The 14,877-nt window shown below is 34.8% G+C and overlaps 1 protein-coding gene across 1 annotated transcript in view; it reads left to right on the forward strand.

Moving 5' to 3' along the window:
* The first annotated feature begins 252 nt into the window (after positions 1-252).
* Positions 253-14,877, forward strand: part of ak9 (adenylate kinase 9) — a 34,609-nt gene continuing 19,984 nt past the window's right edge. Inside the window, exons 1-21 of the mRNA XM_056480565.1 lie at positions 253-372; positions 488-551; positions 632-684; positions 1,399-1,495; positions 1,603-1,715; positions 2,036-2,212; positions 3,706-3,828; positions 3,919-3,993; positions 5,553-5,654; positions 5,735-5,874; positions 6,061-6,374; positions 6,936-6,980; positions 8,347-8,471; positions 8,558-8,699; positions 8,781-8,895; positions 10,087-10,166; positions 10,302-10,349; positions 10,462-10,656; positions 11,307-11,437; positions 13,102-13,305; positions 14,510-14,815. Of these exons, the coding sequence (XP_056336540.1) occupies positions 256-372; positions 488-551; positions 632-684; positions 1,399-1,495; positions 1,603-1,715; positions 2,036-2,212; positions 3,706-3,828; positions 3,919-3,993; positions 5,553-5,654; positions 5,735-5,874; positions 6,061-6,374; positions 6,936-6,980; positions 8,347-8,471; positions 8,558-8,699; positions 8,781-8,895; positions 10,087-10,166; positions 10,302-10,349; positions 10,462-10,656; positions 11,307-11,437; positions 13,102-13,305; positions 14,510-14,815 (2,766 nt within the window). The 5' untranslated portion in view covers positions 253-255. The remainder of the gene's footprint in view (positions 373-487; positions 552-631; positions 685-1,398; positions 1,496-1,602; positions 1,716-2,035; positions 2,213-3,705; positions 3,829-3,918; positions 3,994-5,552; positions 5,655-5,734; positions 5,875-6,060; positions 6,375-6,935; positions 6,981-8,346; positions 8,472-8,557; positions 8,700-8,780; positions 8,896-10,086; positions 10,167-10,301; positions 10,350-10,461; positions 10,657-11,306; positions 11,438-13,101; positions 13,306-14,509; positions 14,816-14,877) is intronic.

Consider the following 14,877-nt stretch of genomic DNA (forward strand, 5'->3'; position numbering starts at 1 on the left):
GATAGAGATGGACGTTACAGCAGTCTACATTAAAGTGAGTAAAATCAATAAACAACGAACATATGATTTTAATATACTCATCAAAGCATATAGGATAGATATATAAAGTCAAGAAAATATAAAGTATTGACGCACGATACGATGCTGTCTTTCGATGGCTTGATAAGTTACTGAACTTGACAGCTTGTTTCATAAATATATAACGTAACAGATTAATAGATGTGTAAATGTTATTTCTGTTGACAGTAACATACCATGTCATCTGACTCAAGTGTGTCCAATCTGCCATTAGTGGATAAACTCATCGAGGATGAAGCAGAGAGAGAGATTCTGCTGTCTAAACCAGCATGCTTTATCATCATTGGGAAACCAGTGAGTTTTTAACATTCATTTTGAGTGTTTTCAAACGAAAACGAGGATGTTTCTCTGTTAAAACAAATTAACATTATTTTTTTAATCTAGAATTATCTGTTTTATTTATATTCAGGGTGTTGGCAAATCTACTCTTGCCAAAAAATTAGCCAAGATCTGGAATTGTATCCTCATTGATGGTAAATCTCCAAAAGCCACATTTGATGACACACTGCCATTGTATTTTTCTTAATATGTGCATTTTTTACACTCTATTTAGATACAGATACTCTCAATAACCACATCAGTAATGAAACAGATCAAGGTAAACAGGTAGGATATGTAGCACTTTTGTTTATACATTCATATAGTACTAAGCAGTAATGTAAGTTAACTGATAACATAGAAACTGGATTATATCCAATAATTAAGTAACCGCAATTAGTATATTAGCTAGTATATTACAGTTTAAAAGGTTTTTCATGTGATGCAGTTGGTTTTTAAACATTTGTGCCAGCCAAACTCCTTTTAAATAAATTATTTACTTAGGAACTTATTAACAACATATTTGCATGGTTACAGTTCTCTAATATTGGTTATTGGTCACATTAACATAGGTAAACATCAAATATTCAATTTTTTAAGTGTTCAGGTGTTTAAATAATTCATTTTTATTAAGCAATTTTTATTTAACTATTAGCTTTTATCTCCTTACAAATAAACTACAGTAGTGAAATTAACCATAGTTTAGGAAATCCATGTTAGTAGCATTCCATGATGTTATCAAAAAAAAATAGGACATATTTTCTATCCATTTTCTTTTATTGATAAGTTTAAAACAACTCAGAATAAACTGTAATCTGAGAGTTATCTAAAAAGCAGTCAGAATAAATGACCTACAGTGAGTAACATAGTTTACATCACTAATTAATTTCTTTTCATTATGTAACTGGTAATCAGTAACACTAAAATTAATTTCTTATGTGTTTCTATGGGCTGTAGATTTTCAGCAACCATTTCTAGCTCTGTCCAATACATTTGTTTCAGCTCTTTAGGATTCTGGCTGAAGGGAAAGCAGTTCCAGAAGAGATTATGTTCAATTTAATCGTTGATCGTCTCAAGTCACCTGATATTAAACATTACGGTAAGGGTATGGCACAGTAATTAAAAAAAATTGTGTAAAATTAACATGTATACCATTCTACTTCTTAGTAGAAGTTTTAATGTTCACGTTTGAATTTATATGAGCAGGTTATGTTCTGGCCTGCTTGCCATCAATGTCAGAAGAGTACATGAAGATACAGGAGCAAATAGACTTGATTAAAACCCTCAAAATGTCTCCAGACTTCATCATCAACATCAAGGTTTGTTCATAATCTTAATACAATTTAATTCAAGTTTATTTGTAAAGCACTTTTCACAATAATTATTGTTTTAAAGCAGCTTTACAATAGATGCGCATTAATTACTAATAACTTTAACTAAATAACTAGTAACTTTTTACAGTTAAAGTGATTACACAAAAACATAGTTAACCTGCAGTTAAATAGGTGGTCTAACTTTATCTATACTCCTCATTTTAAGATAGACACTTTAGGATAGACACAATGCAATTCTGACAGTTTGCTGTTATATATTTGGTTCAGTATAAATATAAAGAAATAAATGTCAAATATGTGTTCAGTGTGCAGACAGAGACCTGATCCGCAGGCTATCAGAGGAGCGTCAGCATCCAGAAACAGGTTGTGTGTTCCCGAAGGAGAAGTGGGATCCTGACAAGAAAGAGTCATTCATAAAAAACAGCAACATGGAGGAGGAGGAAGAAGAAGAAGAAACAACAGAGGATTTGGAGGTAGAGGAGGTAATTAAAGCTGCAGTTATCAATCTGTGAAACGCAACTGTATCAAGATTAATTCCTGGAGGGCCACAGCTCTTTAGCTCCAAACACCTCCAACTCACACCTGCTTAATTGTCTCTAGTAGTTTTGGACACCTTGATTATTTGGATCAGCTGTGTTTGATTAGGGTTGGAGCAAAACTGTGCAGAGCTGTGGCCCTCCAGGAATCGAGTTTGAGACCGATGGTGTAACCTAAAAGCCCTTATATTCACCTTTTTCCTAAAGACCCTGCTGTAGGTCATTTAATTATGTTTGATTGGAAAAGTTCCCCTTAAATCATAAGTTTAAAAATAATTTATACAAATCTTTCCACTACAAATAATCTATAATGATCTATCTCTGTCAGATTGACTGAATGAGCTTCATATTCTGTTTTCAGACATAATACATTGGTAAATACAACTTTTTTCTTTTCTTTTTATCAATTTCTCCTGATTATTTCCTTTTCTCCTTTGCATTATGTTATAATGAAATCTTTTTTAAGGCAACTTGTAATACAAATTTGTGCTCTGCTCTGCCAAGTACATTTTTGAATAATTCCATACATTTTTTCTTTATTTTTTTCCACCCCAAATCCACACATCTCTTTCCAGGTTTGTTGTTGCACATGTGGTTTAAAATGTAATTGTCTTAAGTTTCCATTTCTAATCATCACTTTACATTAGCCATTTTTTAAGCAGGTTAATACAATATTGTCTGACAAAAAGTTGGATATCATTTAAAAATATTTTATAATAAATGTATTCCAGTTATTCACTGTGTATGATGGATATTATGGAATAGGTTATATATATATTTAAAATTCATTATTGCTGTGAGAAAAAAAAGCTTTTGGGGTTAGTCTTGGTCTGCTCAAAGTAATTTGTTAATGCTTTGTTTTGTAATTTATTATTATAAAGCTATATCAAAAACCTGCAATAAAAAAAAACAGATTTTTAAAAAGAAAATGCTTTCTTCCCTTTTAAAAATGTAGTTTTTGAAAATGATTATTGAATTCAACAACCAAATATTGTTGATTGTTTACATTTTAGCTTACACAACTCCTATAACTTCTAAAAAAGTGTCTTTATGAGGCATACGAAAAAGATGGGTAGGCTAAATATTTCAAAACTGTGCTCTGCTTAAGAGATACATTTGCAGGTTTTCATTTCATTTTTATTTTCATTTATTTATTTAAATTTTATTTAAAAGTTAGATTATTTTAAACATAAAAGTGTAATCATTATATATCATTAAATCATTTATAATCCATGTAATTATGAAATAATTTAAAATCCAGATGCAGTTTAATTTAAGTGATTTTAACTCTCCCTGTGGCCTCATTTAAAGTTTGCTACAGCAAGTTTGTCCCTGACTTGAACAACACAAGTGGAAACAGAGTACAATTTCCATTATTTAATCGTCTGATAATCTGTCACATTCTAAAAGTCTAAGTGCAGTTGAAAATCTGTGTTTAGATGGAAGAGTTGCAGCTACATAAAGACGTGATCGCACAGCTTGTGAGAGTGAGTGAGAATTATCCAAAGAACACCACCAGCAGAATCAGGTGTTATAAGGACAACTTCCTCAGGCCTCTAGAGGTAAGGTAACAGCACCTATTAAATACCTGCATATACACTATTACCCAAACCTGAGCATTAAGTGCAGTTTTATTTATGTTTGGTGTGTAGGATTACATGGCGGGCCATAATCCCCCGTATTTATTTGAGCTGGATGGAAACAAGGATCCAGAGGAGCTCTTTGAGGTGGGTGACCACAGTCAAGTTGCAATGCTTGTTCTTGATAGAAACTACAATATATTAAAAACAAATATCCTATTTGAAACCAACTAATTCTGTGAGAATACCGAAGTCCACATCATTACTATGAAAATGGTGGAAGGCTGGATTCTTTTGTTGGTTTGTTTGTCCAGCTAATGTGTGATATAAATTTAAAAGGATAGTCCACTCAAAAAAAATAAAAATTGACTTTATTTAAGGTGACAAGGTTGCTCAGTGGTTAGCACTGTTGCCTCACAGCAAGAAGGTTGCTGATTCAAGTCTCAATAGGGTCAGTTGGCGTTTCTGTGTGGAGTTTGCATGTTCTCCCTGTGTTCGCGTGGGTTTCCTCCGGGTGCTCCGGTTTGTCCCACAGTCCAAAGACATGCTATGTAGGTCAATTGAATAAACTAAGCTGGATAAATTGGCAGTTCATTCTGCTGCGGCGACCTGTGATGAATAAAGAGACTAAGCCAAAGGAAAATGAATGACTCTCTATTTACTTTCCTTCAAGTGGTTTCAAACCTTTATGAGTTTCTGCATTCTGTTAAACACTAAATAAGATATTTTTAAAAAAGCTGAAAAAAAAGCTGTAACCATTGACTTCCATTGTAGGAAAAACAAACAAGTACTATTGAAGTCAATGGTTACAGGTTTACAGCTTTGTTTAAAATATCTTATCTAGCATTTAACAGAAACAAACAAGGGTGTGTATGACAGAATTTCCATGTTTTAGTGAACCATTGACAGCTAATCAGAGTTCATCCTGTCTGCATTTAAGAGCTTGATCATTTAATTTGGCAACTATGGCAGTTGCAGAACCTCTTAGGATAATATACCATAAAAATGTAAATGATGTCAATTTAAAGGTCCTGTGAAGTGCTTTGAAATGTGTATTTTTTAATTCTATGTTTGACATAATCTCAAATGAAAAATGAAGAGAGGGTGGGACATAGAGTAGCTCCTCCCCTTTAAAAAAAACAGCCAATAGGGTTTTGTTTTTAATCAAAGCTCTGCCAGTGAGGGGTATCAAAATGAAAAGGAAATGAGAAGCGTCTTGAAGGGGGCGGGATGTTTTAGATACTAGGGAGCATTTGATTGGTCAAGATTTGATAAGAAACTGAAGTATGAGGTGGCATGAAAAACAAATCCACTTTGGCGGAAGTGACAAACTGCAAGCTTTTGATGTTTATATCAGTTTTATATTTTCTAAACACAAATTTTGTCACTGTTTTGGAGCACACTAGCTAATTGATATCCTTAAAACTAACAGACTGAAATGAACATCTAGAAAACTCTATTTTAATTTCACGGGACCTTAAAAAATAATAATAAATGTACTCACCCTCCACTTGTTCCAAACCTGTTGAGTTTCATTCCAAACAATTTTTAAGAATGTTAGAAACGAGTAGCCACTGACCTCCATAGTATTTTTTTTTCCTACTACAGATGTCAGTGTCTACCACTTTTCAGCATTCTTCAAAATATCTTCTTTCATGTTCAACAGAAATAACTCAAAATTTACACTTGTCTGTGTTTGTCCACAGTCAGTAATGTCTCGTTTGGAGTTTATGGCAGTGAGGTGTCCAGCCGTACCCGTGCAATTGATGCCAACAGAGGACGCAGAGCTTACTGATCAGATGGAACCGGTCAGATACTGTAAAAACACACACCTTAATAAAACTGACCTTCCTTTTATACCACCTTACCATAATGTCTGCTCATCTAGGAGGAGCTCTTCCAGACTCTGCATTCCTGTAGGAACGTTGCACCAGGCTTTCCTTGGCGAATGAGTCGATGGGCCTTTAACTGTCCAGTGGCTCTCAAACAGGGCAAGGTCATAAAAGGCAAACCAGAATTCGCCGTTGGGTGAGTGAAAATACACTTCTTATATACAGTAGTCAACATGCAAAGTGAATCAAAGATGTTTTTCAGAATTGTCCTAGGACAAGAATAGGTGTTCTATAGTTTTAGGACAACTTTGATGAAAGGTGGTGATCCACTTCAACTGTATACTACTGTATAAAAAAAACTTTCATCTGTTCTCTCTTTCAGATTCATGGATAAGATCTATGTCCTTTCGTCAGACGATGCTCTGCAGAAGTTCATGGCGAATCCTCGATGTTATCTTCTGCAACCCATACCACACGTGCCCTGCAGGGTGTCTGTGATAGGCCCGCCACGTTCTGGAAAGAGCACCACGTGTGGACTGCTAGCGGAGAAATATGGGGCGGTAGAGGTAGATGTTGGGGAGCTGATGGAGAGAAATCAGGGTTTGCTGCAACAAGACATGCTGAATAAAGTTCGTCACGATGCCACAATCGCAGGCCTCGAGAAGGTCAGGGCCAAGATGGAGCTTGAAGCTACAGGTTAGAAAGATTATAAGGATGCTGATTTGGTGGCATTAGAAACTCCATGGTATGATAGAATGAAAGTTTCGTAAAATTTTTTCATTGTCCAAAGTTTAGACAAGACCATTTAAATCATAGGTTTCAAACTGGATTCCTGGAAGGCCACAGCTCTGCACAGTTTTGCTCCAATTCTAATCAAACACAGCTGATGCAACTAATCAAGGTGTTCAGACTCTTTTAAACAACTTGATTATTTGGATCAGCTATAATTGATTGGGATTGGAGCAAAACTGTGCAAAGCTGTGGCCTTCCAGGAATCCAGTTTGAGACCCATGTTTTAAAACATATTTAAAGGTCCTGTGAAGTGCTTTGAAATGTGCATTTCTCATTTGATGTTAGATGTAATCTCAACTGAAACATAAATACAAGGTGGGACATATTTCATTTTTATAATAGCTCTGTTAAAGTAAGCTATAATTAAAATTAGTTTAGTTAACATTATAATTAGTTAAGACTAACATACTGATTCTAACATCTAAAAAACTTCATGGGACCTGTTGTATTTCTCCATTTTTGTAGGTAATGTGAAGGCTAGTGAGGCAGAGGCTGATGAAACCCATTCAGGTGAGGTCAATCCAAAGACAACATAGACTTTACTCCTATCAGTTTTGTTGATACCAGTGTTCTGTGCTTTAATATAATGTTAAAGTCTGCCTGAACTGGAGACCTTTATTTCAGTATATTACTTCCAAAGGGATATATGCATACAGACTTTTAATTTCCAGTAAGCCAGCTTAAGCGATTCCGGTGAATTGTCAGGCCATTACAAAATTGGCATGTTTAAGATCGGTGATCTTCACTGTCTGACTAAAATATGGTATAAAGTAGGTATCAGGCTGGAAAAGAACAATTGAATCAAATTTCACTGTCTTTAAAATCTAGACATTTATTTTACTGCGTTTGCGCTTTACTGAGTTTCTGCGCTTGCTGTACATTGGTTTTTATGTTTTAATTTCTGTTTTAATAATTTGGTTGTTCATTCATTCATTCATTTTCTTTTCGGCTTAGTCTCTTTATTAACCCGGGTCGCAACAGCAGAATGAACCGCCAACTTATCCAGCATATGTTTTACGCAGTGGATGCCCTTCCAGGTGCAACCCATCACTGGGAAACATCCATACACTCTCATTCACACACATACACTATAGACAATTTAGCTTACCCAATTCACCTATAGCACGTCTTTGGACTTGTGGGGAAACTAGAGCACCCGAAGGAAACCCACGCAAACATGGGGAGAACCAGCAAACTCCACACAGAAACACTAACGGATCCAACCGGGGCTCGAACCAACGACCTTCTTGCTGTGAGGCGATTGTGCTACCCAGTGTGCCACCGTGCTGCCCTAGTTTGGTTGTCTCTGTTATTTTTCATTAAAAATTGCATTTTTAAAACATGTTCATAGTTTTAGTTTATAGTTTTATTTTTATTTCAGTTTCTGTTTAGTTGTAGTAATTAAAATTTTAAGTTAATTTAAGGGAAGAAGTATTTTCTTGGCAACTATAGCTGAAATAAAAAAAATTATACTTTTTTTGGGGGGGTTAACACTTATTTCAAGTAACACAAAAGAAATTATGAAGAACGCTAGAAACCTGTATCCATTGACTTCTATAGGAAAATCAAATACCATGGAAGTCAATGGTAACAGGTTTCCAACATTTTTCAAAATATATTCTTTTGTGTTTATCAGAAGAAAGACTTTGAAACAAGCAAGAAACAAGCAAAGGTTAAGTAAATAATGACAAAATGTTGTGGGTGAACTATCCCTTTAACTCCTAACAGGACCTTACTATAAAGAGTTACCAATAACTAAATTAAAAATTATGTATTTATATGTATTTTTGTATTTACCCTTAGTTAACCCACACAATGGGGATCATAGTATAAAAATACTTAAATAGCATGAATTAATAATTTGCCTTTTTTAAAGCAATAGAGGTGACAGAAGATCACCCAGACGTTCAAGCTTTTGTGGAGGACGCTATGAAGGAAGCAGCAGAGTCTCCAGCTCCACGGGAGCTTTATTTGGAGGCCCTTGAGAAGCACATTAAAGAGGTAAACCACTGAACTCACCTCCCTCAGCGCTAATACTTACATATAACAGCATTACTTCTGTTTAAGAGTGTTCTGTGGTTTGATAGATTGAGGATGCAGATGCTGAATGTAAAAGAGGATGGATACTGGATATTCCCAGCAGCAGATCTCAACTGATCACCATTGAGGAAATACATGGTGCTTTAACACCAGAAATCATATTCTGTCTGAAAGACAATGATAGAGAGGGTGAGAGAAAGTATTGGCAAAAAACATAATAAGCAATAGAGTCTATGACTGTTTTATATACATCACACTTGTTTATTGAAGGAAGGACTGTACTAACCAGGATGTATGAGCGGAATAAAGAAGAAGTGGATCAAGGTGTAATGACTCGCCTACAAAACCAAAGGAAACTGCAGATAACACAAGACCATGACACACTGTAAGTCTGGCTGATAGTACTTATTTCACTTAAATACAGTCTATTTAAATAAAATTATATCATTAGCATAACTAGAATGAAAATTGAAATTAAAATGATATGCTACCGTTTAGGCGGCACAGTGGCTTAGTGGTTAGCATTGTCGCCTCACATCAAGAAGGTAGGTGGTTCGAGTTCTAGCTGGGCCAGTTGGCATTTCTTTTATTGTTTTTAAAGATTCTATTTTTGGCCTTTTTGCCTTTAATAGATAGGGCAGTATTTAGACAGGAAGCGAAGTTGGAGAGAGAGGGATGCAGGGTAGGGAAATGTCCTCAAGCCGAGATTCGAACTCGGGACACCGTGACGCGCTAACCACTAGGCTATTGCGCCGACCCAGTTGGCATTTCTGTGTGGAGTTTGCATGTTCTCCTTGTGTTTGCGTGGGTTTCCTCTGGGTGCTTTGGTTTCCCCCACAGCCCAAAGACATGCAGTATAGGTGAATTGAGTAAACTAAATTGCCCGTAGTGTATGTGAGTGTGTATGGGTGTTTCTTAGTACTCGGTTGTGGCTGAAAGGGTATCCACTACGTTAAATATATGCCGGCATAGTTGGTGGTTCATTCCGCTGTGGTGACTTTCTAAGTCTAAGCCGAAGGAAAATGAATGCTACTGTTCAAATATTTGATTTTTGATGCTCACACCACATTTTTTTTTTTTTACTTTTTTACATTGCTGCATTACATTTAAAATACAATATAACTTCTTACAACCATCTTACATACATTTTAATGTGATGAGATGACAAAACTGAATGTTTAGATGGCATTATGTCAGAAAAACAGCCGTGCTGCCTGATATGAAAAATAATTGTGGAAATATTTGTATTATATATATTTCTGAAATTGTTTTGTTTAAAAGACTAACATTTGTGGAATAGACAAAGAAGAAGAAGGGATTTTAATCAATTGAATGCATTTGCTCTGTATAAAAAAAAAAAAAAAAAAAGAATCAATGTAATTATAATAATAAATCTGACCTCAAATTTTTGAACGATACATTTTAGGCTTTCCTAGTTTTTTCAGGTTTAAATTGAATTTTGATTCCCAAATGTATCTAAAAACATTATTTTGTTTAGGATTTGGTGAACATTTGCATATTTTCATATTTAAAAAAACTGTATAGTTTTCATCATTGCTTTTATGCTTGTTTGCAGGAAACATTCTGAGGTCTCAAACAAAGATTCACAGCGTTCTGACGTCCCATCCAAACTAGAGACATTACATGAGGAGTCAGGTAACACTCTTTTACATCAATAAACACACACATCTACTCATTTTTACATTGCCAGTGGTCTTAGACCTTGTATTTTGCTAGCATGATTATGTGTTAAAATACATTTTGAGGTGGCATTTCTATATATATTTGCAGAAAGTTCTGATAAGTCTGACGATGAAAGCAAAACACCAAGCAAGAATGGTTTGCCGTTTAATTATCAATTATAGCCTTATTGGTTTATGCTTTACTTGAGCATCATTTGTGGTTTCATGAGCTGGAAGGTGTATATTTGTGCATATTTCTATGTGTGCAGAGGTGGTGCTGCCAACAGTGTGGGAAAACGGTCATCCTGATGGCCCAGAGATGGATGTCTTTAAAGTGCAGCTGAAGCAGTTTGTGGCAGATTGGGAAAGCATGGAGCAAACAATAACCTGCAGCTACGCTGTACTGGAGATTAACAACAAAACCCCTCAGGACATCCTCCAAGAGATGACTGTTCATATGGAGAGTATGTCATGTGGTCTTTTTGACTGTTTCAAGATCTTTCATTTTGCACCCACTAGGGGCCTTCGCACTGGAGGAACTTGTTCACAGATTTGCTAATCCAGTGACATATGCAAGACGGAAGTGGAAGTGTGTGTTTGCCTATTCCCACACAAAACAACAAACTTGATGGTAGAATGTGCGCAGCAGTATGTAAACTAAAATAAATATATTTAACTTAAATATATTGACTTAATTAAACCACTTTAAATAATCGTTTAAGCCATAATAATTAGTAAATGAAAAATGATTCTACTGTACATTCACTCATGCGAAGGTTTCTATGCAAATGTTATAAATCAGACCCCAGAACAGTATTTGAAAATGTTACAAGACTTGATGTTACAAAAAAAAAATCAAGGCCAACCGCATAACTTACATTCCTATATTCCATCTCTGTTCTCACAAAAACACATGACACAGAAATAAAAAACATCTTCAATCATGACATTCTCCATTCACAGATTTGTTGCCATTGGCTTGCTTACATCACTTCAGGCTTCTTACTGTAGTGCCAGTACGAATTAGTTCTGCGAGAAAATGGCCTTGTGGCAAGTTCCTGTCTCTGAGCTCCTATAACTACCTTGTGCTATTGTGTCTTTTGTGTTCTCTCAGAGCCATTCAAGCACACAGCTATAATGACTTCTAGTGGCGATCTGGAGGAAGAGGAAGAGGCTATACATATGCTGATACAGGCTGAGAAACAAGACGAAGTTGTTGATGAAGAAGATGAACAAGAATCAGAGGTTATATCCACCTTTGATGGCACTGAACACACTGAACCCGTTTACTTTCTTAATACACATTTCTTATTGTGTTTTAATTAGAACTGCATTATGCTGTGATAATAAAACTGACTTTGGAAATGTCAATGCATTCAAAAAACGTGTTGAACATGGAATGCCCATAAAAAATGATAGAGGCATACATTCTATTTTACTCTATTGGATGTATATGCTCAGAATTATTCTAAAATAATTAGAAGTCAGAATTATTAGCCCCCCGATTGATTTTCTTTCTTTTTTCTTTATTTCCCAAATGATGTTTAACAGAGCAAGGAAATTTTCACAGTATGTCTAATAATATTTTTTCTTCTGGAGAAAGTCTTTTGTTTTTCGTCTTTTTTGTCTTTTATCATCATGGCAAAGATAAAATAAATCAGTTATTAAAAATGAGTTATTAAAACTATTATGTTTAGAAGTGTGTTGACAAAATCTTCTCTCTGTTAAACAGAAATTGGGGAAAAAAATAAACAGGGGGGGCTATTAATTATACATATATAGTGACACAGTGGCACAGTGGGTAGCGCTGTTGCCTCACAGCAAGAAGGTTGCAGGTTTGAGCCTGCTGGTTTAGTTGGCATTTATGTGTGGAGTTTGCATGTTCTCCCCGTGTTGGCATGGGTTTCCTCCGGGTACTCCGGTTTCCCCCACAGTCCAAAGACATGCTGTAGGTGAATTTGGTAAGCTAAATTGTGAGTACGAATAGTGTAAGTGTGAATTTCATGGTCCTCCAGATTGGGGGCTGAGCATTAGGCTAACAACTCACCTCATAAAAACTAGATGTTACGAAACATCAATATAATATGGCTATCAAGTTCGATGTAAATGGTCCTGGGAGTAAGTATATCTATATATAGTTTTTATTTTTTATTAATTTATATATATATATATATATAAAACTACCTATTCAATGGAGTTAAATAGAATGTATGTTTCTCCAAAGTATATTTAAAGTTTATATGTAAGTAACTTTTCTCATTTAATTTAATTAATAATCATTTAATAATTTAATTAAAAATAAGTAATTTAGCAACACATTTTTGGGATATTCATGGTTCTCTGATGTCGATTAATGGTCACATGAGATCCATGTAAAAAATTGTGCTTTATTTGTTTAATTTATTATTTTTTTTTCAAAAATTGTATTTGTCATCATTTACTCACTTTCCCTTCACTCCACTCCACCCAAAAGAATTTTGTTCATCCTTATAGCACAAATCAAAATATTTTAATAAAATCTAAGAGTGTTGTTTCTCGCCATTAAAAATAGGTTCATCCAAATCATCTCTGTTCATCACTGTCGCTTAAAAAAAAGTTTATGAATAAAAATATCAATAGTTATATGTGAATAAAACCTTAAAATAAATATGTCTAAAAAAAGTAATTATGTTCAGAAGATTTCTTCAGAAGAGTTGGATTAAACTGCTTAATTCCTATGGATTTTTTTTCCTTTATGAATGTTTTGAGCTATCAACGTTTTGGGTGAATAGAGTTTCACTGGAAAAGTTTCAACAGAAATCTCTCAGATTCCATTATAAACATTATAAACAAGAAAAAATTTTCCTATGTAAACAAAATATTGCTGATTCTCAGAATATCATACCTGTCTTTGTTTATGATGGTCTCAGGAGGAATTCAGCTTTAAGAGGCAGCTAGGAGACACCAAGCATTTTTGTCCAGTGGTTCTGAAAGAGAAGGGTCTGCTACAACCATGTCTGGATGAATATGCTGCCAAGTACAGGGACAAAGTTTATTACTTCTCCAGCAAAGAAGCACTGGAAAAGTTCTTGCAGAACCCTGAACTCTATATCTCCAACACAGAACTACTAAAGGTATGAGCACAATTTGATCAAAATAGCTGATGAGAACACACAAATACAATCGAGATCTTAACATCTTCACATCTTGAATGATATAATAATCACATTATTTCTGAAAAACCAAATCAAATCAAGGTGATTTATAAGGTGTTCTATAACTCCACTGTAGATGTACCAAATTATGTACGTAACTAGACATATGCTGCTATTCAGTTATTCAATATATCATGAAAATCATGCATAATATTGATATCACGGGCATATCAAAATAGCATGCATAATTAGTTTATATTTAACGTTTAGAGTGTTTTTCATTGTATTTTCAGTAGTGTTCATAACAGCCTAAAATGCTTGGAAACGTCATTGATTAGCTTACTTGCTTAAAACATTAAAATTTGTACATGTTATCTGACCTACTACATGCTAAAATACTGATTGGAAAATCTGAGATAATTTTTTTAGTTAATACCTAATAACTCGTAAAAATCTGATTACAAGTTTTAATAATTTAATTAAATTAAGTTAATAATATAATTCAGTTATATATATATTCTAGTAATAAATCTGTTTTTTCACGTTGATTTTAGTCCTTTAACAGTTACTAATGACACTATTGTTTTATAAAGTGCTATCAATTGTAGTTTATAATTCTTTTGCAGTTTAATTTGGCTGAAATATTTGTTCACTCTGAATATTCATCTACAATAAAGTAATAATCTAAGTATTTTTTGTTATTACATCTGTTAAAGGTCCTTTAAAGTGCTTTGAAATGTGCATTTTTTATTTGATAATGGACTCACAATAAATTGAGGGTGAGACAGAGTAGCTCCTCCCCTTTTTAAAGGGTTGGAGCATTTGAAGCATTTGATTGGTCATGATTTGATGAGAAACTAAAGTATGAGGTCACTTGAAAAAAAATAGTATATCTATTTAGGCGGAAGTGACAAACTGCAAGCTTTACATGTTTATATCAGTTCTATATCTTCTAAAGTCGAATTTCGTCCCTAATAGATATCCTTAAAACTAACAGACTGAATATAACATCTAAAATTGTTTATTTTAATTTCACTGGACCTTTAAAGTAACCTTTTCTGCAGCTTAGGTTATTATTGTGATGATACCATATACCATGATAAAAGCTTCAGCAATTAATTGCAACACAAACATTTGGTACCTTCATAAGCCTATACATAACACAAAGCTTGTTCACTACCAGCCACCTGCACTGCGAGTCTCCATGCTAGGAGTGAGGGGTTCTGGGAAGACGACTCATGGGAAGTGGCTTGCCCAGCAACTGGGAATTTTCCACATCCAGTTTAGAGAGCGTCTGCAGGAGCTCATTCAAGGAAAGACCCAGAAACGTGTCTCACCTGCTGATGATTCAGAACCGCCTGAGGAACCTCCAGAGGAGCTTCAGAGCCTGCTGAAAGCTCATGCCCGGATTCAGAGCACAGAATCACCTACAGACCAGGACAACACCACCAGTCATGAGGAGACTGCATCTGGTAGTCCTGAGGCAAAGGTAAAGGGGCTAAAAGGCAAGATGCTTGTATCATTGTTTATCACTGACTAATTTTGAGCATT

The sequence above is a fragment of the Danio aesculapii genome, chromosome 20, assembly GCF_903798145.1.
Source record: "Danio aesculapii chromosome 20, fDanAes4.1, whole genome shotgun sequence".
Taxonomy (NCBI): domain Eukaryota; kingdom Metazoa; phylum Chordata; class Actinopteri; order Cypriniformes; family Danionidae; genus Danio; species Danio aesculapii.